At 39.5% G+C, this 23,550-nt stretch overlaps 1 protein-coding gene and 1 long non-coding RNA gene across 4 annotated transcripts in view; both read left to right on the top strand.

Moving 5' to 3' along the window:
• LOC127837800 (G-protein-signaling modulator 2-like) overlaps positions 1-22,026 on the top strand; it is a 53,165-nt gene extending 31,139 nt beyond the window's left edge. Inside the window, exons 4-11 of one of the 3 annotated variants that reach the window (XR_008029469.1) lie at positions 3,739-3,854; positions 8,558-8,822; positions 11,769-11,898; positions 12,619-12,809; positions 15,729-15,876; positions 18,471-18,664; positions 19,330-20,647; positions 20,791-22,026. Coding sequence is in view for 2 of the 3 variants with exons in the window: in XM_052365192.1 (XP_052221152.1) it covers positions 8,676-8,822; positions 11,769-11,898; positions 12,619-12,809; positions 15,729-15,876; positions 18,471-18,664; positions 19,330-19,521 (1,002 nt within the window). In the remaining variant the exon portion in view is untranslated. Of the gene's footprint in view, positions 1-3,738; positions 3,855-8,557; positions 8,823-11,768; positions 11,899-12,618; positions 12,810-15,728; positions 15,877-18,470; positions 18,665-19,329 lie in introns of all 3 variants that reach the window. The other 2 variants (XM_052365192.1, XM_052365193.1) reach the window with 2 other exon arrangements.
• LOC127837827 (uncharacterized) lies at positions 1,368-22,026 on the top strand. The gene is made up of 2 exons (XR_008029489.1): positions 1,368-1,570; positions 21,579-22,026. It is a non-coding gene; the product is annotated as an uncharacterized LOC127837827 (long non-coding RNA).
• Positions 22,027-23,550: the final 1,524 nt, after the last annotated feature.

The following is a 23,550-nucleotide window of genomic DNA, read 5'->3' as shown; positions in this document are numbered from 1 at the left end:
TGAATTTTCATAGCTAGATTGATCATGACTTGCAGATGACCCCTATTGATTTTGAGGTCACAAGGTCAAAGGTCAAGGTCACGGTGACCCGAAATAGTAAAATGATTTTTGGATGATAACTCAAGAATGCTTTTGCCTATGATGCTGACAGAAAAGCTCCATGCTTTTGATCATGGCACTTCATAGGTTCATTGATCGTGACCCGCAGATGACCCCTATTGAATTTCAGGTCACTAGGTCAAAGGTCAAGGTCACAGTGACAAAAATCGTATTCACACAATGGCTGCCACTACAACGGACAGCCCATATGGGGGGCATGCATGTTTTACAAACAGCCCTTGTTAATATACGGATTTTCCTAATCATTTTGCTGAGCCATTTGGCATCAATTGAAGTTATTAAAATGAACTAGTTATCTGCCTCAACATGAACCAATTGTACTCAATGATAATATTTGTTTGTGAATATCATAGTGCCTTAAATTGATTAAATTGCCTCAAGTTCTTATATAGATTTTATTCTTTGACATAAATTTTCCTTTTTTTCCTTGTAATCTCAACATTGCTCTGCAAATTTTGCCGAGGCAACTGCCTCGGTGTGCCTGAGCGTGGCTACGGCGCTGTTGCTATTTCATAGAAATTTGGTTCTTGAATAAATATGGTAGAGAAACAGAGTGTTAATGATGCTGATTTAGAAGTATGGAGTGCATAATTGTTAGCGTGATGATATTACAGTCCTTTGAAACTTTCAAGAAATGTGGAATTATAATGTGTACAACTATATTTGAAAAAATAAAGTTAATATAACTTTTTATGCCCCCCGTCGAAGAAGAGGGGGTATATTGCTTTGCTCATGTCGGTCGGTCTGTCGGTCCGTCCACCAGGTGGTTGTCAGACGATAACTCAAGAACGCTTGGGCCTAGGATCGTGAAACTTCATAGGTACATTGATCATGACTCGCAGATGGCCCCTATTGATTTTGAGGTCACTAGGTCAAAGGTCAAGGTCACGGTGACCCGAAAACGGATGATAACTCAAGAACGCTTAGGCCTAGGATCATGAAACTTGATAGGTAAATTGATCATGACTCGCAGATGATCCCTATTGATTTTCAGGTCACTAGGTCAAAGGTCAAGGTCACAGTGACCCGAAATTGTAAAATGGTTTCCGGATGATAACTCACGAACGCTTAGGCCTAGGATCATGAAACTTGATAGGTAGATTGATCAGGACTCGCAGATGACCCCTATTGATTTTGAGGTCACTAGGTCAAAGGTCAAGGTCACAGTGACCCAAAATAGTAAAATGGTTTCTGGATGATAACTCAAAAACGCTTAAGCCTAGGATCATGAAACTTGATAGGTAGATTGATCATGACTGGCAGATGACCCCTATTGATTTTCAGGTCACTAGGTCAAAGGTCAAGGTCACCATGACCCGAAATAGTAAAATGGTTTCCGGATGATAACTGAAGAATGCTTATTCCTAGGATCATGAAACTTGATAGGTAGAATGATCATGACTCGCAGATGACCCCTATTGATTTTCAGGTCACTAGGTCAAAGGTCAAGGTCACGGTGACCCGAAATAGTAAAATGGTGTCCTGATAATAACTCAAGAATGCTTATGGCTAGGATCATGAAACTTCAAAGGTACATTGATCATGACTGGCAGATGACCCCTATTGATTTTTAGGTCACTAGGTCAAAGGTCAAGGTCACAGTAACAAAAACATATTCGCACAATGGCTCTCACTACAACGGAGAGCTCATATGGGGGGCATGCATGTTTTACAAACAGCCCTTGTTTATGTTTCTTTAAACATGAAATAAAATGAAAGTGAGATTACATTTAAATCAAACAAAATGTATTTCCTGTGACGATTGTGGAGATAGTGATCATCAGTTAATAATTAATTGTGTTCTCCAAATCTTCTGTATGAGCTGCAAATTGCGAAAATGGGTCTTATGCTATATGTGGCCAGCGTAGCTCCAGACCAGCCTGCACATTTGCATTGTTTTGTCAGGAGCTACCTTGTCTGCTCTATAGCCACTCATGGTTTGACCAGTCTGGTCAGGAGCTACCTTGTCTGCTCTATAGCCACTCAAGGTTTGACCAGTCTGGTCAGGAGCTTCCTTGTCTGCTCTATAGCCACTCAAGGTTTGACCAGTCTTGTCAGGAGCTTCCCTGTCTGCTCTATAGCCACTCAAGGTTTGACCAGTCTGGTCAGGAGCTTCCTTGTCTGCTCTATAGCCACTCAAGGTTTGACCAGTCTGGTCAGGAGCTACCTTGTCTACTCTATAGCCACTCGAGGTTTGACCAGTCTGGTCAGGAGCTTCCTTGTCTGCTCTATAGCCACTCAAGGTTTGCCCAGTCTGGTCAGGAGCTACCTTGTCTGCTCTATAGCCACTCAAGGTTTGACCAGTCTGGTCAGGAGCTTCCCTGTCTGCTCTATAGCCACTCAAGGTTTAACCAGTCTGGCCAGGAGCTACCTTGTCTACTCTATAGCCAGTCAAGGTTTGACCAGTCTGGTCAGAAGCTACCTTGTCTGCTCTATAGCCACTCAAGGTTTGACCAGTCTGGTCAGGAGCTTCCCTGTCTGCTCTTTAGCCTCTCAAGGTTTGACCAGTCTGGTCAGGAGCTACCTTGTCTGCTCTATAGCCACTCAAGGTTTGACCAGTCTGGTCAGGAGCTTCCCTGTCTGTTCTATAGCTATCAAGGTTTGACCAGTCTGGTCAGGAGCTTCCCTGTCTGCTCTATAGCCACTCAAGGTTTGACCAGTCTGGTAAGGAGCTACCTTGTCTGCTCTATAGCCACTCAAGGTTTGACCAGTCTGGTCAGGAGCTACCTTGTCTTCTCTATAGCCACTCAAGGTTTGACCAGTCTGGTCAGGAGCTTCCCTGTCTGCTCTATAGCCACTCAAGGTTTGACCAGTCTGGTCAGGAGCTTCCCTGTCTGCTCTATAGCCACTCAAGGTTTGACCAGTCTGGCCAGGAGCTACCTTGTCTTCTCTATAGCCACTCAAGGTTTGACCAGTCTGGTCATAAGCTACCTTGTCTGCTCTATAGCCACTCAAGGTTTGACCAGTCTGGTCAGGAGCTACCTTGTCTGCTCTATAGCCACTCAAGGTTTGACCAGTCTGGTCAGGAGCTACCTTGTCTACTCTATAGCCACTCGAGGTTTGACCAGTCTGGTCAGGAGCTTCTTTGTCTGCTCTATAGCCACTTAAGGTTTGACCAGTCTGGTCAGGAGCTACCTTGTCTACTCTAAAGCCACTCAAGGTTTGACCAGTCTGGTCAGAAGCTACCTTGTCTGCTCTATAGCCACACAAGGTTTGACCAGTCTGGTCAGGAGCTTCCCTGTCTGCTCTATAGCCACTCAAGGTTTGCCCAGTCTGGTCAGCAGCTACCTTGTCTACTCTATAGCCACTCAAGGTTTTTACCAGTCTGGTCAGGAGCTTCCCTGTCTGCTCTATAGCCACTCAAGGTTTGACCAGTCTGGTCAGGAGCTACCTTGTCTACTCTATAGCCACACAAGGTTTGCCCAGTCTGGTCAGGAGCTACCCTGTCTGCTATCAATTCACACAATGTTTCGTGGTCTCATTAGGGGACATTGTAGCTTCTGACCAGACTGCGCAAATGCACAGGCATGTCTGGAGCTTTTCTGTCAGCATATGACATAAGACCCATTTTTGCATTACCCTGCTCATATGTTACATCCTCCATGTGTTGTATTGTAGAGGTTAGCAATAGCCCGTGAGTTTGGTGACAAGGCTGCCGAGAGACGGGCCTACAGTAACCTAGGCAACGCCCACATATTCCTGGGAGAGTTTGAAGTAGCTGCTGAACACTATAGGTGGGTATCAGACTGAACTAAGTTGTTTATCAATCTAGCGAGGGACATATTGTTTTTGTCCTGTCTGTTGGTTTGTTTTCTTGTGTGTTTGCGTCAAATTTTAACATTTGCCATAACTTTTGCAATATTGAAGATTGCAACTTGATATTTGGCATGCATGTGTATCTCATGGAGCTGCACATTTTGAGTGGTGAAAGGTCAAGGTCATCCTTCAAGGTCAAAGGTCAAACATTAAGGTCAAAATCACTTTTTTAATGTACACTTTTGCAACATTAAAGATAGCAACTTGATATTTGGCATGCATGTGTATCTCATGGAGCTGCACATTTTGAGTGATGAAAGGTGAAGGTCAAAGTCACCCTTCAAGGTCAAAGTTCAAATATATGGGGACATAGTGTTTCACAAACACATCGCTTGTTTGTTTTTATGCCCCTGGTAGGGTGGCATATAGCAGTTGAACTGTCCGTCAGTCAGTCAGTATGTCAGTCTGTCCGTCCACCTGAAAACTTTAATGGTCATAACTTTTTAGCTCACCTGATTGCTCAGGTGAGCTTTTGTGACCGGTCATTGTCCGTCGTCCGTCCGTCCATCCGTTAACATTTGTTTGTAAACACTCTAGAGGCCACATTTATTGTCCGATCTTCATGAAACTTGGTTAGAAGATTTGTCCAAATGATGTCTCGATCGAGTTCGAAACAGGTTCATGCTGGGTCAAAAACTAGGTCACTAGGTCAGAAAAAAAGAAAAAGCTTGTAAACACTGTAGAAGTCACATTTAATGCCCACTCTTCATGAATCTTTGTCTAAATGTCTGTCTTAATGATATGTTGGTTGAGTTCAAAAGTGGTTCCGGTCCGTTATAAAACATGGCCGCCAGTGGGCGGAGCAGTTTTCCTTCAATGGCTAAAGAGAAACCTTGTAAACACTCTAGAAGTCACAATTTTGGCCCATCATCATGAAAGTTAATCAAAACATTGGTTTTATTGATATGTTGGACAAGTTTGAAAATGGTCCAGATCGGTGAAAAAACATGGCCGCCAGTGGGCGGGGCATTTTTCTCTATATGTATATAGTGAAAACATGTGAACACTCTAGAAGTCACATTTTTTGTCCCTATTTCATGAAATTTGGTCAGAACATTTGTTTCCTTGATACGAGAGTTGAGTTGGAAAATGGTTCCGGTCAGTGGAATAATGTTTGTAGTAAAAAAGCTTGTGAACACTCTAGAAGTCACATTTTTTGCCCAATCATTATGAAACTTGGTGAAAAGATTTGTTTTATATATCTCAGATGAGTTTGCAAATGGTCCCGATGGGTCAATAAACATGACTGCCAGGGGGTGGGGCAGTTTTCCTTATGTGACTATATAGAGAGAAACCTTGTGATTGAACACTTTAGAAGTGGCATATTTTGCCTAATCATCGTGAAACTTAGTCAATACATTGGTTTTATTGATTTCTTGAACAAGTTGGAAAATGGCTCAGATCGGTGAAACACACTTTTTAGCTCACCTGATTGCTCAGATGAGGTTTTAGGATTGGTCTTTGTCCGCTGTCAGTTCGTCCACATTGGTTTGTAAACACTCTAGCATTCACTTTCTCAACATAATTAATGCCATAATTATTGCCCTTAGATTGACCAAATTTTCATTATATTATACAAAATCCTTGTAAGCAGAGTTTGATGATTGGTAAGGGGGGTCAACTCTAAATATAGGTCACCATTCTTCAGTCTTATTCTGCAGTCAAACCGTTACCTTCTTTGGGTGTGTATTCTGAAGTTTATGAGGTCAGTTCAAACCCAGAGGCAACATAATGTGTGGACCCGCTTACCTTCTATGCTCACCATTTTGATTTTTATTAGCCGGATTTTTTTCGAAAAAATCTCGGCTTATAGATTGATGTTGTCGGGCGGGCGGGGGGGCGGGCGGGCGGGCGGGGTGGCGGCGTGCTCGAAAATGTTAAAGTTCTTATTTCATGGTATAACTTTGGTATGCTTGGACCTAGAGTCTTCAAACTTGACATGAAGGTTGGCCAGGATTAACAGATGACCACTGGTCATTTCAAGGTCATTCATTTGAAGGTCAAGGTCACTGTGACCTTCAATATAAAAAATGTTAAAGTTGTTATAACTTTGGTATGCTTGGACCTAGAGTCTTGAAACTTGACATGAAGGTTGGCCATAACTAGTTAGTAACCACTGGTCATTTCAAGGTCATTCATTTGAAGGTCAAGGTCACTGTGACCTTGAATGTAAAAATGTTAAAGTTCTTATTTCATGGTATAACTTTGGTATGCTTGGACCTAGAGTCTTCAAACTTGACATGAAGGTTGGCCAGGATTAACAGATGACCACTGGTCATTTCAAGGTCATTCATTTGAAGGTGAAGGTCACTGTGACCTTCAATATAAAAATGTTAAAGTTGTTATAACTTTGGTATGCTTGGACCTAGAGTCTTGAAACTTGACATGAAGGTTGGCCAGAACTAGTAAGTAACCACTGGACATTTCAAGGTCATTCATTTGAAGGTCAAGGTCACTGTGACCTTGAATGTAAAAATGTTAAAGTTGTTATAACTTTGGTATGCTTGGACCTAGAGTCTTGAAACTTGACATGAAGGTTGGCCAGAACTAGTTAGTAACCACTGGACATTTCAAGGTCATTCATTTGAAGGTCAAGGTCACTGTGACCTTGAATGTAAAAATGTTAAAGTTCTTATTTCATGTTATAACTTTGGTATGCTTGTACCTAGAGTCTTCAAACTTGAAATAAAGATTGGCCAGTACTAGAAGATGACCACTGGTCATTTCAATGTCATTCATTTGAAGGTCAAGGTCACTGTGACCTTAAATGTTAAAATGTTAAAATTGTTATAACTTTGGTATGCTTGGACATAGAGTCTTCAAACTTGACATGAAGGTTTGCAAGCACACTTAGATGACCACTGGTCATTTCAAGGTCATTCATTCTAAGGTCAAGGTCACTGTGACCTTGAATGTAAAAATGTTAAAGTTCTTATAACTTTGGTAGGTAAAAATGTTAAAGTTCTTATTCCATGTTATAACTTTGGTATGCTTGTACCTAGAGTCTTCAAACTTGACATAAAGGTTGGCCAGTACTAGAAGATCACCACTGCTCATTTCAATGTCATTCATTTGAAGGTCAAGGTCACTGTGACCTTCAATGTTAAAATGGTAAAATTGTTATATGCATTCAAAACATAACACAAGGTTTGCTCATGCCTTGAAAAGTACTTACATTTCATTTTGACCTTTGAACAATATTTCAGTAATTTAAGTATTGCATTGACAAAAACACGAAAGGTACTTTCCTGTCATTTAAATCAAAAATCCGGCTTCAATGCGGTCATCTCCGACCGCGGAACTCTTGTCCTGTTTTTAGCTCGGTGTTTTCAGAGAAAACCCAAGGTTTTGTCATAGCCAGCTCGTCGTGTCGTCAGCCGTCAGCGTCTTGCTAAAACCTTAACATTTTGTTAAGGTTTTGAACATTGGCTTTTAAATCAAATTGCTTCCACCTACAACTTTGAAACTTCATATGTAGCCGCACCTTGATGAGTTCTACACGCCTCTCTCATTTTTGGGTCACTAGGTCAAAGGTCAAGGTCACTGTGATCTTTACACACACACAAAATTCTGACAAGCTTTCATTTTTTCAAAACTGCACCCGCAGCCGAGCGTTGCACCCGTTATGCGGTGCTCTTGTAATTATTTCATAACTATGCAGGTAAGAAAATCTTTTAATTGGTAAAAAAACTCATCAGGCTACAAATTAGTTTTTCTCCTTAAAACGCACAAATCACCAAACACATATGATATTTTGCTGCATATAATTATGTTACAAATTGCCAAACATTATTGTATTGTACTACTAAAAATGTTGCAAATCACCAGCCAAGCACTATTCTTGTAATTGTCCACAAAAAAATATTACCAATTGCCTATTTTTCTTCAGAAAAATGTAACAAGCAAGCACATTTAGTACTTTTTCTACAGAATAACGTTACAAACTTTTATATTTTCCTTAAAAAAAATACGTTACAAATCAAGCAAGCACTATTATTTTTAATTTTCATTACATATTGCCAAACAAGCACTAATATTATATATAAACATAGACAAATATTACATAAAAAAATATTACAAATTGACAAATTAAAACTGATAATATTTTTTGTAACAATTTCTAAATCAATAAGTAAAAACTATGATATTCTTCCACAGGACAACCTACAAATCACTAAGCAATCATATATTTTCCCAAGGAAAATGTTACAAAACACCAAGCAAGCAATATATTTTTTTTTTCCACACAAAAACGTTACAGATCACCAAACAAGAACTATTATTATATGTTGCAATTCAATTCAATTTCCTGTATTACATTTTCCACAGAAAAAATGTTACAAATCACCAAACAAGCACTATAATTGTATTTTCCTGCAGATATAAAACGTTATAAATTACCAAGCAGCTGGATGATAAGGTGTTAGAGGCCCAGGCATTTTTTCTCCTTAAAGTACCCATAAATAGCTCTCTCTCAATAGTGGAAAAAATAAAAAATAAACCAATTTCCATCCAAACAATTCCCAAGGCAAAAAGGAAGGGAAGTTGCATCTATTTCGTTGCAAAGAAGTAGTTTTCGGAATAAGGCTAAATACAATCCCTGATTTTATATTTTCAACAGGAAAACTTTACAAATTGCCAAACAGCTGGGTGACAAGGCGCTGGAGGCCCAGGCATGTTACAGCCTCGGGAACACATACACGCTCCTGAAGGACTACGAGCGGGCGATAGAATTCCACATGAAGCACCTCAAGATCGCCCAGGAGCTTGAAGACCGGGTCGGGGAGGGTCGGGCGTGTTGGAGCCTCGGGAACGCCCACACGGCCCTTGGGCATAACGAGGAGGCTCTCCAGTATGCCAGCAAGCATCTCGAGATCTCTAAAGAGGTAAGCCAGGAAACTGATCATGCCCTCCTGGTGTGTACAAATTCACTGTGAATCCAAAGTGAATATAATTATTGAATTTTAAAGATTCAATTTTTTTTCCCCAACATTTTTTTCACACAATGTAAAGTGAATGTTTGCGATGCACACAGAAAGCAAACAATATGTTACAGAAATAAATGTAATAGACAATAATTTTTGTTGCGCATTGAACACATTTCTCATTTTAAGAAAACTAACTTGAATCTTCGAAGTTTGTACCTTGAGAATTTGGAAAAATAGGATGCTTAAAAGTTAGGAAGGATGTTTGCTTTTCTGAACAGGATCTGTTTTGAAATTATGAGATCACTTTCGAGGAACAATTTTAACCAACACTTCTTGACTGTCTTCTGATTGAAGAGTCAGTTCCTTTTTATTGATATGATTCCAGTTATATTGTGTGCTTTAGACAAAGATCCGAGTTTGGTGAGCTCTGAACGGCAGAGTTATCACCCCTGAGTTGTAAAATTGTCCTTTATCTACAAAATGTAAATATCCATGTCCAACATTAAGTCAATCTAAATAATTTAATGTTAATTGCTTGATTGCTTTAAAAAAGTATGGGGTCTAAACTGTTATTTTACAATAAGTGGTAGTTTTGTGCTTCTGGAATTTATTGATGTTGGAAGCGTATACATAGTAATTGGCCTGTCCAACCGTTCATGCGTTCGTTCATTAGTCCGTCTGTCTGTACAAGTTTTACCAAAATTAAGTGTTTTGTTTTCCATCAATTATGCTTTAAGACAAAGCTTTAATACTTGCATGACTTATGTCTTTGAACACTATCAACACACACATATTAACTGACCTCATTTTGACCTTGTATTCACCTACTTTTGAACACTTACTAAAGACTAATTTAGAAAGTTAAATTTCTTGCTTTACCTGAATTGACTGCATCCACACCACTTTCTGCAAGGCATGGATACTTGCATGACTATTATCTGTGAACACTTTACCAAGCCAAATCACATGATCTCATTTTTAGCTCATCTATTTTTGGAAAAAAAAATTATGAGCTATTGTCATCACCTTGGCGTCGGCGTTGGCGTCGGCGTCCGGTTAAGTTTTGCGTTTAGGTCCACTTTTCTCAGAAAGTATCAATGCTATTGCATTCAAACTTGGTACACTTACTTACTATCATGAGAGGACTGGGCAGGCAAAGTTAGATAACTCTGGCGTGCATTTTGACAGAATTATGTGCCCTTTTTATACTTAGAAAATTGAAAATTTTTGTTAAGTTTTGCGTTAAGGTCCACTTTTATCAGAAAGTATCAATGCTATTGCATTCAAACTAGGTACACTTACTAACTATCATGAGGGGACTGGGCAGGCAAAGTTAGATAACTCTGGCATGCAGTTTGACATAATTATGTGCCCTTTTTATACTTAGAAAATTGAAAAATTTGGTTAAGTTTTGTGTTTAGGTCCATTTTATTCCGTAAGTATCAAAGCTATTGCTTTCATACTTGCAACACTTACTAACTATCATAAGGGGACTGTGCAGACAAAGTAATGTAACTCTGACTGGCATTTGGACAGAATTATGTGCCCTTTTTATACTTAGAAAATTGAAAATTTGGTTAAGTTTTGTGTTTAGGTCCACTTTATTCCTACAGTATCAAAGCTATTGCTTTCATACTTGCAACACTTATTAACTATCATAAGGGGACTGTGCAGGCAAAGTTATGTAACTCTGACTGGCATTTGGACGGAATTATGGGCCCTTTATACTTAGAAAATTGAAAATTTGGTTAAGTTTTGTGTTTTGGTCCACTTTACCTCCAAAGTATCATAGATATTGCTTTCATACTTGGAACACTCGCAAACTATCATAAGGGTACAGTAAAAGGACAAGTTGCATAACTCTGGTTTTCATTTTTACGGAATTATGGCCCTTTTTTGACTTAGTAACTTTGAATATATGGTTAAATTTTGTGTTTCGATCCACTTTACTTCTAAAGTATCAAGGCTATTGCTTTCAAACTTCAAATACTTTCTTGCTATCATGAGGTTACTGCACCTGGAAAGTTGAATTTTACCTTGACCTTGAATGACCTTGACTCTCAAGGTCACACTATACCCCCACCCCACCCCCCAATTTTTTTTTTTGGAAACGGTTAAAAAACACAAAATTTTTTATTTTTATTATTTTATGTTTGAAATACCGTCCAACCATCACACCCAAGAATCCCCCCCCCCCCACTCCCCCCACCCGAATCTCCCCCCCCCCAATTTATTATTTTTTTTTTAAGATTGTCTTGCAAATGACCACCACACCCTCACACTATACCCCCCCCACCCCCCCTACCCCCCCCCCCCCAAATTAATTTTTTTGGAAATGGTTAAAAAACACAAATATTTATTTTTTTTAGTTTATGTTTGAAATACCGTCCAACCATCGCACAATCCCTCCCCCCACCCCCCCACCCTCCGATTTTTTTTTGTATTTTTTTCGCAGTTTTTGAAGATAATGAAATAAATGTCCACACCCCCACACTATACACCCCTCTTCACTCCACCCCTCCCTTCTTTGTGATTGAAAATGAGAGTCCCTTCACCTTTAAAAAGAAAAATAGATGAGCGGTCTGCACCCGCAAGGTGGTGCTCTTGTTGACCTTTACACCTTATTTGTCTACTACGCCTTATTCAAATGGGCCAATGAATCAATACTGACAAGGCTTCCATGAAGGGCATCAGTGTTTATTGGACGCAGAATATTTTTTCCCTCATTCTGGAAAACTAGGCTTCATGTATGTGCCCAAAGCGTTATCCCAGATTAGCCTGTGCAGTGGGCACAGTGCAGTGGACTAACAAGGCTAATCTGATAGGACCTTTAATGCACCTGCGTTAATCACAGTTTTTGCATAATTGAACTCACATATATATTGCTTGATGATGTGTTTTCAGATTGGAGATGAGACAGGTCAGGTGACTGCCCAGATGAACCTTGCTGACCTCAAGTCAGTGCTGGGCATCAAAGTGGGGCCAGACGAAGGTCACAGGCCCAGCCCCTTGGACCATCTGGATGTTGGAATGTGTATGTTATAGCTTGTTAACAATTCACATTCAGGGAAAACTGGGCTTAATGCACATGCCTTACACATCCCATATACGCCTGTGCGGTCAACAAAGGACTTTCTGCTTTTTTCTGAATTGTTTGTTATTAGGAAGTCTCTTTTAAAGAAAATCCAATCTAGTCGGAAAGTGTTATACCTGATTAGCCTGTGAGGACTGCATAGGCTTATCTGGGGTGACACTTGATGCCCATGCAGTAAGTCCAATGAAAATGGCTGTATGCAACCAGCATTATTCAAGAACAGCCAACTTGCAGGCTGTTAAGGTTTTATGCTGTTTGCTGCTCATCTCAATATCAGAGTTAGTAATGGAGCCTTTAAAAATTGGATCTAGCATGAACAGGTGTTTAATTTAATTCGATTTTCTAATGGACTACAAATGAGTCAAAGTGCATATCTAAGTGCTAAGGGGTTAATTAACACAACTGGAGTATCAAATATATTTTTTGTTTAAAAGAATTTTTTTTATAAGTATTTACAAAATTATATAAAATTGCTTATATTTTAAAATCATTGAAAATGTATTAAAATGGAACATAAAATGAAAAAAATACAATAAAATAAAATTGTTCATTGTATTTTTTATATGAAATAAAAATATTACTATAATTTAAAAAATACATTATTTACATAACATATTACATAAAATTATGAAAAATTAAATTATTATTTTTAAATTCCAGACCGACGTACCGGCGTCTCCCGGCGACACAGCATGGAACAGATGGAGTTGATGAAGCTCACGCCGGACAAGAAAGGAGAGACAATCCCAGTACATGGCGGGGCAAGACCTAAGATACCAAAGGTGCAGAAATCCATGACAGTGGCCACATCAGAGACAATCATAGCCAAGAATCAGGCCCCTATGGTTGAGGTAAGCTGTAGTCACATCAAAGACAATCATAGCCAAGAATCAGGCCCCTATGGTTGAGGTAAGCTGTAGTCACATCAGAGACTATCATAGCCAAGAATCAGGCCCCTATGGTTGAGGTAAGCTGTAGCCACATCAGAGACAATCATAGCCAAGAATCAGGCCCCTATGGTTGAGGTAAGCTGTAGCCATATCAGAGACAATCATAGCCAAGAACCAGTCCCCTATGGTTAAGGTAAGCTGTAACCACATCAGAGACAATCATAGCCAAGAACCAGTCCCCTATGGTTGAGGTAAGTTGTAACCACATCAGAGACAATCATAGCCAAGAATCAGGTCCCAATGGTTGAGGTAAGCTGTAGCCACATCAAAGACAATAATAGCCAAGAATCAGGTCCCTATGGTTGAGGTAAGCTGTAGCCACATCAGAGACTATCATAGCCAAAAATCAGGTCCCTATGGTTGAGGTAAGCTGTAGCCACATCAGAGACAATAAAAGCCAAGAACCAGGCCCCTTTGGTTGAGGTTAGCTGTAGCCACATCAGAGACTATCAAAGCCAAGAATCAGACCCATATGGTTGAGGTAAGCTGTAGCCACATCAGAGACAATCATAGCCAAGAATCGGGTCCCTATGGTTGAGGTAAGCTGTAGCCACATCAAAGACAATAATAGCCAAGAATCAGGTCCCTATGGTTGAGGTAAGCTGTATCCACATCAGAGACAGTCAAAGCCAAGAATCAGGTCCATATGGTTGAGATGAGCTGTAGCCACATCAAAGACAATAATAGCCAAGAATCAGGTCCCTATGATTGAGGTAAGCTGTAGCTACATAAAAGACAATCATAGCCGAAAATCAGGTCCCTATGGTTGGGGTAAGCTGTAGCCACATCAGAGACAATCATGACCAAGAATCAGGCCCCTATGGTTGAGGTAAGCTTAGCATCATCAGAGCCAATCATGGCCAAGAATCAGGCCCCTATGGTTGAGGTTAGCTGTAGCCACATCAGAGACAATAATAGCCAAGAATCAGGTCCCTATGATTGAGGTAAGCTGTAGCTACATGAAAGACAATCATAGCCGAAAATCAGGTCCCTATGGTTGAGGTAAGCTGTAGCCACATCAGAGACAATCATAGCCAAGAATCGAGTCCCTATGGTTGAGATAAGCTGTAGCCACATCAAAGACAAAAATAGCCAAGAATCAGGTCTCTATGGTTGAGGTAAGCTGTAGCCACATCAGAGACAATCATAGCCAAGAACTAGGCACCTATGGTTGAGGTAAGCTGTAGCCACATCAGTGACAAGCATGGCCAAGAATCATGCCCCTATGGTTGATGTAAGCTGTAGCCACATCAGAGACAATCATGGCCAAGAATCAGGCTCCTATGGTTGAGGTTAGCTGTAGCCACATCAGAGATAATCATAGCAAAGAATCTGGACCCTATGGTTGAGGTAAGCTGTAGCCACATCAGAGACAATCAAAGCCAAGTATCAGGTGCCTATTGTTGAGGTAAGCTGTAGCCACATCAAAGACAATCATAGCCAAGAATCAGGTCCCTATGGTTGAGGTAAGCTGTAGCCACATCAGAGACAATCAAAGCTAAGAGTCAGATCCTTATGGTTGAGGTAAGCTGTAGCCACATCAGAGACAATCGAAGCCAAGAATCAGGTCCCTATGGTTGAGGTTTGCTGTAACAACATCAGAAACAATCATTGCCAAGAATCAGGTCCCTATGGTTGAGGTAAGCTGTAGCCACACCAGACACAATCATAGCCAAGAATCAGGCCTCTTTGGTTGAGGTAAGCTGTAGCCACATCAGAGACAATCATAGCCAAGAATCAGGCCCCTATGGTTGAGGTAAGCTGTAGCCACACCAGACACAATCATAGCCAAGAATCAGGCCTCTTTGGTTGAGGTAAGCTGTAGCCACATCAGAGACAATCATAGCCTAGAATCAGGCCCCTATGGTTGAGGTAAGCTGTAGCCACACCAGACACAATCATAGCCAAGAATCAGGCCCCTATGGTTGAGGTAAGCTGTAGCCACATCAGAGACAATCATGACCAAGAATCAGGCACCTATGGTTGAGGTAAGCTTAGCATCATCAGAGCCAATCATGGCCAAGAATCAGGCCCCTATGGTTGAGGTTAGCTGTAGCCACATCAGAGACAATCATAGCCAAGAATCTGGACCCTATGGTTGAGGTAAAATGTAGCCACATCAGAGACAATCAAAGCCAAGAATCAGGTGCCTTTTGTTGAAGTAAGCTGTAGCCACATCAAAGACAATTAAAGCCAAGAATCAGGTCCCTATGGTTGAGGTAAGCTGTAGCCACATCAGAGACTATCGAAGCCAAGAATCAGGTCCCTATGGGTGAGGTTTGGTGTAGCCACATCAGAGGCAATCATAGCCAAGAATCAGGTCCCTATGGTTGAGGTAAACTGTAGCCACATCAGAAAAAATCATAGCCAAGAATCAGGCCTCTTTGTTGAGGTAATTTGTAGCCACATCATAGACAATCATAGCCAAGAACCAGGCTCCAATGGTTGAGGTAAGCTGTAGCCACATCAAAGACAATCAAAGCCAAGAATCAGGTCCCTATGGTTGAGGTAAGCTGTAGCCACATCAGATACAATCATAGCCAAGAATCAGGCCCCTATGGTTGAGGTAAGCTGTAGCTACATCAGGGACAATTATGGCCAAGAATCAGGCCCCTATGGTTGAGGTAAGCTGTAGCTACATCAGGGACAATCATAGCCAAGAATCAGGTCCCTATGGTTGAGGTTAGCTGTAGCCACATCAGAGACAAGCATAGCCAAGAATCAGGTCCCTATGGTTGAGGTAAGCTGTATTATATTATAATTGGTGCAAACTTTGTCTTTCATCAATCCTGTGATAGTTATATAAGTTCTTTTATTCAGACACTGTCCCCAGAAGATGATGGTTTCTTTGATCTGCTGAGCAAGTTCCAAGGTCGCCGTATCGACGAGCAGCGGTGCAGCCTCAAGTTGCCTGTGGAGAAAAATGGACTCCTGGAGTCAGAAAACAAGGAGAACAAACCCAAACTGGGTAAGTGTTGAACTGATGTTAGGCAGAAATGTGTAAGTGTATCTGCTTATATACGTGTCTTGCTCTGGAAAAATAGTCCTTAATGCACTTGCCTAAAGTGAAGACCCAGATAAGGGACAACACTTTCTGCCTAACATTGATTTTCGCTATGAAAACAATTTCTTTCAACTAAAAAATACCATTACAGCGGAAAGTGTCGTCTCTGATAAACAGACTGCCCTGGCTAATAATGGAAGACACTTAACGCTCATTCATTCAGCCACGTTTTCCCAGGCTTATATGGATTCATATTAGTTATTGGCACTTGTCACACATAGATGTGTTAGCATTACAGGTGCTCTCTTTAGTTAGTCCTCTACCCGTGTAACCAAACGGGACCATAGCCCAAGTCTGTGTGTCCGACTGTCCCAATCATCTGCATCCTGCAATAACTCAAAGAGTACTTAAATTAATTTGAAGAAACTCAATATGTGGATAGAAAGCCATAATGGGAGCATTAGGGTTATTACAGCTACGTCTCTCAGATTAATATGGATCGTATAAGAACTCAAAAATTACAGAAGCTAAATTTATGAAATTCTGTATGTGGATAAATATGGGGAAAATACACATTATTTCAGGGGTTTTTTGTCTGACAAATATTGCGGTTTTTGGTAACAGTGAAAACATAAGAAATAGGATCTCGCAAAAACTTAAAAAGTTAAGTTATCCTGCAACTGAAACAATTCCATCTGTTTATTAATTGTTTGCCCGTTAGATCTAGGACACTTATGATCCAAAATGTTATAAGTTTGTCAATTATAAGAGTCATATATGATTGATAGCAGTCATTGCAGGCTGTCTACTAAGACATCAGTCATTGTCTCCTGTTTTCATCCAATTAAAAAAAATTCTTTTTACTGTTTCCATACATTTGTCAAAGGAGTCAACAATAGACTGGTTCAATACCTGGTTTATCATATTAGAAACTCCAGACTGGTTTAATCATTTTAAGAGCTCACTTAACTTGTTTTTAATTTTTATACCCCTGAAGGAGGGCATATAGTTAACAGACCGTCCGTCAGTCTGTCTGTCTTTTCCGTCACACTTTGTGTTTAGGTTTCTCAAAATGCTCATAACTTCTATGTCCCTTGAGATATAACCTTCATATTTGGTATGCATGTGTATATGGACAAGGCCTTTCCATACGCTCAAAAATTTAGACCCCTGTGACCTTGACATTGAACTTAGGGTCTGCGTTTATGTTTCAAAATCTGCGTTTAGGTTTCGAAAAATGCTCATAACTTCTATGTCCCTTGAGATATAACCTTCATATTTGGTATGCATGTGTATATGGACAAGGCCTTTCCATACGCACATACATTTTGACCCCTGTGACCTTTAACTTAAACTTAGGATCCTCGTTTAGGTTTCGAAATCTGCGTTTAGGTTTCGAAAAATGCTCATAACTTCTATCAAAGCGTTTATAGGGGGCATATGTCATCCTATGGTGACAGCTCTTGTTCCCTCTATTTTTATGCCCCCGAAGGAGGGCATATAGTGATCCGACCTTCCGTCTGTACATCTGTCTTTCCGTCACACTTTGCGTTTAGTTTTCTGCGTTTAGGTTTCAAAAAATGCTCATAACTTCTATGTCCGTTCAGATAGCAACTTGATATTTGGCATGCATGTGTATCTCATGGAGCTGCACATTTTGAGTGATGAAAAGTCAAGGTCAAGGCCATCCTTACAAATCCAAGGGAAGTAATAAGCTTCAAAGGGAGATAATTATCTGTACCTGCCAAATGATAAAAAAACAAGTTTTGGCCCTGTCTGTTGGTTGGTTGGTTTGTGTGTTTGTTTGCTCCAACTTTAACATATTCCATAACTTTTGCAATATTGAAGATAGCAACTTCATATTTGGCATGCATGTGTATCTCATGGAGCTGCACATTTTTAGCGGTGGAAAATTTAAGGTCAAGGTCATCCTTCAAGGTCAAAGGTCAAATATATGGGTCAAAATCGTTCATTTAATGTACACTTTTGCAATATTGAAGATAGCAACTTGATATTTGGCATGCATGTGTATCCCATTGAGCTGCACATTTTGAGTGGTGAAAGGTCAAGGTCATCCTTCAAGGTCAAAGGTCAAATATATGGGGACATAGTGTTTCACAAACACATTGCTTGTTTTCTATTATCTATTATTTTCATTATTTAACTGGTTGATATTTTTTTCCTCTATTGATTGATGTATACACCTATAGTGACTGGTTTACCATTGTCCTTGTCCTTGACTTATTATTAGACTGGTTCATCATTTTACTTGTGTATTATTTTCTTGATATTAGGCTGGTTATCATGTCCTCTCTTGACTGTTTTGTGATATTCTCCTAACATGACTGGTTCAGATCTCACCACATTGTCTACCCCAGACATTGTTTTAATATATTCTCCCAACTTTAATAGTTCACATCAAACCGCAGTGTTTACCCCAGAAATTATTTTATTATATTCTCCATACGTGACTGGTTGACATCATACCGCAGTGTTTATGCCAGACAGCAATATTTTAATATATTTTCCTAACCTTATTGGTTCATATCTCTCCACAGTGTCCACCCCAGACAGTGAGAACTTCCTTGACATGGTGGCAGGCATTCAGGGGTCACGCATGAACGACCAGCGAGCCTCACTACCGCAGTTTCCAGGTCTCAACTCCCAAGCCGTTATCAACCAATACCTCCGCGAGAGAAACGTTAACGACGTACCAGACGACAGCTTCTTTGAAATGCTCATGCGTTGTCAGGTAAAAATGTGATGTGACCTCTTTTTTTTTGTTCATTAAACAGGAGTTTCCAATGAGTTTCCGAGGAGAAAATGGCATGATGCAGAGCATTTTTGTTGATTGTGTGGTTAATATTAAGAGCATAATAGCTGATTCCCACCCTGTTGTTTTCCCACAACTGTCATGTAATATGTTAGATGGAATGTAGACTTTTTATTACTGTATTATCACTTACTTTGCAAATGACTTCATGATATGTCTATAAAATATAATAACATGATTATGACTGATAGCGTTCTATGAACAAATCGTAATAAATTTCTGATCTGTACTGTTATGTTCTGGTTAAGTTTAAGAAATGGTCATACAAGCTGTCAGATGAATATTTCTTAATGAATTTCTACATATTAAAGCTAAACAACCAGTCTTTATCTTTTCTAAACCAGTAATATGCGTTATATTTAATGGGTGAGCCAACCTTTTGTTTTATACACGCTCCCCCTCCCCCACCCCTTAAAGGGTGTTTTCTAGGAATCCAGAAAAGAATTCATTTAAATGTATGTTGACATTTTGCCTTTTATATGCGGCCGCCACCCTTACCTCCCCCCTCCCCCACACACACACTTCTATAAAAGTGTTTTCTATGGGTCCTAAAAAAATAATTAAATACCCGGTATATCTTGCAGGGATCCCGGATTGATGATCAGCGTAGTGCCCTACCACACAACCGCCCCGCCCCAACCGTCCCAGACGAAGATTTCTTCGGGCTGATCCAGAAGGTCCAGTCTAGCCGTCTGGAGGAGCAGAGAACCAGTCTACCCGATAAGGATGAAATCTCGCCTCCCCAACAGGCCTCCGTGAAGAAGAAAAAGAAATAATGACTAGTCTAGTTTGATTCCCATATGAGCGAGCAAGAAATCAGGGGATTAGGCTTGAAACTGGATCAGCTTTTTAGATGTTTTTAGATGAAATACTTGCGCTGAACCCTTGGAATATAAACTGTGTATTTAGATGAGATAGTCTTGCGCTGAACCCTTGGAATATAAACTGCGTATTTAGATGAAATACTTGCCCTGAACCCTTGGAATATAAACTGTGTATTTAGATGAGATAGTCTTGCGCTGAACCCTTGGAATATAAACTGTGTATTTAGATGGGATAGTCTTGCGCTGAACCCTTGCAATATAAACTGCGTATTTAGATGAGATAGTCTTGCGCTGAACTCTTGGAATATAAACTGCGTATTTAGATAAGATAGTCTTGCACTGAACCCTTGGAATATAAACTTCTACTGGCTGGAATTGAGGATTTTGTGCAAAATTGTATCAGATATTTAATGTATCAGTTATAATAAAAGTTATGCTCTGAAATTCTGTGAGATGTTGACTGCTACTGGTCAGAAGTTCTGCATGGAGATATTGAGATTGGACGAACGGAATGATTTGGTCCATGGGACTCTGACTTGAAAGCCTTTGTGTGTTCACTAGATAGGCTGCTAAATATTGCTATTGCTGATATTTCTTCTACACAATCTGTCCATGCACATTCTACCTGATTGTGAGTACCTCCATTCTACAAAACGGTTCTACTGGTGGAAGTTGTTGTGGAGTTTCAACGTTTTTCATAGATCTCAATTTCGCACTGCAAATCCCTTTTCAGACTCGTGTTGATTGATGACTCATGAAGACTTCAATTTGAATATGGAAGAAATCACGAAGAAAACACGCTGCTTTTAATAAGTTTAATATGTTGGTAAAGTTTGTGTTAAAATTTCACTTGGAAATTCAAATGTTTCTTAGTTTTTATGCCCCCCTTCAAAGAAGAGGGGGTATATTGTTTTGCTCATGTTGGTCGGTCCGTATGACTGTCGGTCCGTCCACCAGATGGTTTCCGGATGATAACTCAAGAACGCTTAGGTCTAGGATCATGAAACTTCATACATAGATTGATCATGACTGGCAGATGACCCCTATTGATTCTCAGGTCAATAGGTCAAAGGTCAAGGTCACAGTGACTCGAAATAGTAAAATGGTTTCCGGATAATAACTCAAGAATGCTTAGGACTAGGGTCATAAAACTTTAGGTACATAAATCATGACTAGCAGATGACCCCTATTGATTTTCAGGTCACTTGGTCAAAGGTCAAGGTCACAGTGACTCTAAACAGTAAAATGGTTTCCGGATGATAACTCAAGAATGCTTACGCCTAGTTTTGTTTTGTTTTTCTCTTTTGTATCCTTTATATGTAAAATTAAACAGGGTTTTGCTCAAAAGAAGCCCTTTTGTATTTATTTTTTATATCCAACTTTCCTATAAAACAATTGAAATTAACTTTTAATCAATTGCAGAGTAAGTATCGTTAGAATTACTGTAGTAATTGTTACAATATTATAACAGTGTTTTCAAGTACTAATGTAGGTCTGTGTTAGGTTAATATTTATGCCCCCCTTCGAAGAAGAGGGGGTATATTGTTTTGCACATGTCTGTCTGTCTGTCTGTCTGTCTGTCTGAATGTATGTATGTATGTCCGTCCACCAGATGGTTTCTGGATGATAACTCAAGAACGCATACGCCTAGGATCATGAAACTTCATAGGTAGATTGATCATGACTCGCAAATGACCCTTATTGATTTTGAGATCACTAGGTCAATGTCACGGTGACCCGAAATAGTAAAATGGTTTCCGGATGATTACTCAAGAACACATACGCCTAGGATCATGAAACCTCATCGTTAGATAGATCATGACTCGCAGATGACCCCTATTGATTTTGAGGTCACTAGGTCAATGGTCACAGTGACCCAAAATAGTAAAATGGTTTTCGGATAATACTCAAGAACGCTTACGCCTATGATCATGAAACTTCATAGGTACATTGATCATGACTCGCAGATGACTCATATTGATTTTTAGGTCACTAGGTCAAAGGTCAAGGTCACGGTGACCCGAAACAGTAAAATTGTTTCCGGATGATAACTCGAGAACGCTTTTGCCTAGGATCATGACACTTCATAGGTACATTGATCATGACTCGCAGATGACCCGTATTGATTTTCAGGTCACTAGGTCAAAGGTCAATGTCACAGTGACAAAAAACGTATTCACACAATGGCTGCCACTACAACGGACAGCCCATATGGGGGGCATGCATGTTTTACAAACAGCCCTTGTTGCAATAAAATTCTATGTAACGTTCATTTATCATGTAATACCCATAATCTATCAGTCATCATTCATATTCTGTTATGCCATTTGTGCATCTAGGTTTTGAGTGTTAAACTTATGTAACAGCATCACATTTCATTATCACATCACATTACATCTGTTGTGCACTCAAACATTGTAATGCAAAACATACGTTTAGACGTAGTGTTTGAAGTGACTCGTCTTGTTTGTTTTTCGGTAGATATGTCTTGGATTTGAATCAGAGGGGTTATAACATACATTGTATTACGCAAAGTTTTATGCCCCGAACTTTCAATAAAAAATTATAAAGAGCTTTGTGAATGCCTGCCCAGAGTCAAGAGTTGTCTCCCTTGTGATGAAAGAGAAATTATTTTGTTGGACAATGCTGATATCCTGCCTACTTTCAGTGGCCATTGCACACTGCCTCTAGTGTTAGTATGCTATCATGAGTCTTCTGTTAACGCTTTCCCACTTAGAAGCTTAGTGAAAATGGCTATGTGCAAACAGCATAAAACCAAACCAGCCTGCTAGTAACTTGCAGACTGTTCAGGCCTTATGCTGTTTGCAGCTCATCAGGGTCGGAACTGAAACCTTTTAAACTTGGATCTTGTAAAAAGGCCATCAATTAAATTTAACTTTCTAAGGGACTACACATGCGTTAAAATACGTAAAAGTGGTAAGGGCTAACATTGTATTAAAATCTTAGGTATTTCGAAATGTGATGTTGTTTTTTTCATATATGAACTTGTGTACATAATTCTGCTGAATACTCTAAAACACAGTTCAATTTAGGCGGGCATTACAAAATAGTGAACAATTTCTTAACTCAATACTTATACATGTATACGTGTACAACTTGAACTTGAACTAGCGTAAGATCACTGCTTTTGTATCTTAAAGTAATTTATTACTTAAAACATGTAATTAAGTAACAGTTGTTTTGTAACTTGGATGATCATTAAAATTATGCACTATAGTTTTAATAAAATGTAGATGTGATTAATGTACAATTAATTATTAGTTATATAACATAATTAATTCATAATAATAATAATGTTATGTTTTTAGTGAATGTAATAATTAAATTGTGTATTGATATCATAATGTTTATTAAAGGGCAGCAGTACATTGCCAAATATCTTTTATATATATTCATTAAAGAGTGCATTATTTTTAGACATAAAAAACACACACACATATTTCAATTTTATTTTTTTACGTTTCACCAAAAAGCCAAAATAAGCCGGGCTCCGTGTTTTGATATAATGTTGACTTCAGCCTTTCACACTCGGAGGCAAAGCTAAAATGGCTATGTGCAAACAGCATAAACCCAGAACAGCCTGCGAGTAACTCACAGTCTGTTCAGTTTTAATTCTGTTTGCTGCTCATCAGTTTCTAAGGGTTGAAATTGACGCCTTTCAAACTTTACTTGCAGGCTGTTCTTGGTTTATGCTGTTTGCACATAGCAATTATAGCTTTGCCTCTGACACACCAGCCTTCTGGGAAAACAAATATGTCTCGAAGAGACTTTCAACAGAGAATATTGGAAGTTGCAACTATGTTTGAGATTGGATTCTCTTTTGGGTGAGGATAGGTGAAAAATGTATCAAATTTAAAGTGAATTTAAATTTACAGATTCTTGTTCTAACGCATTTAAAAAAACAACTTTGAGGTTTGATAACTATACATCAGAACACTTTATTGTAATGTATTTGTCAAT

The sequence above is a fragment of the Dreissena polymorpha genome, chromosome 7, assembly GCF_020536995.1.
Source record: "Dreissena polymorpha isolate Duluth1 chromosome 7, UMN_Dpol_1.0, whole genome shotgun sequence".
In the NCBI taxonomy this organism is placed as follows: Eukaryota; Metazoa; Mollusca; class Bivalvia; order Myida; family Dreissenidae; genus Dreissena; species Dreissena polymorpha.
Note: the sequence above shows the minus strand (reverse complement) of the source record. Positions and strands in the feature narration are given on the sequence as shown.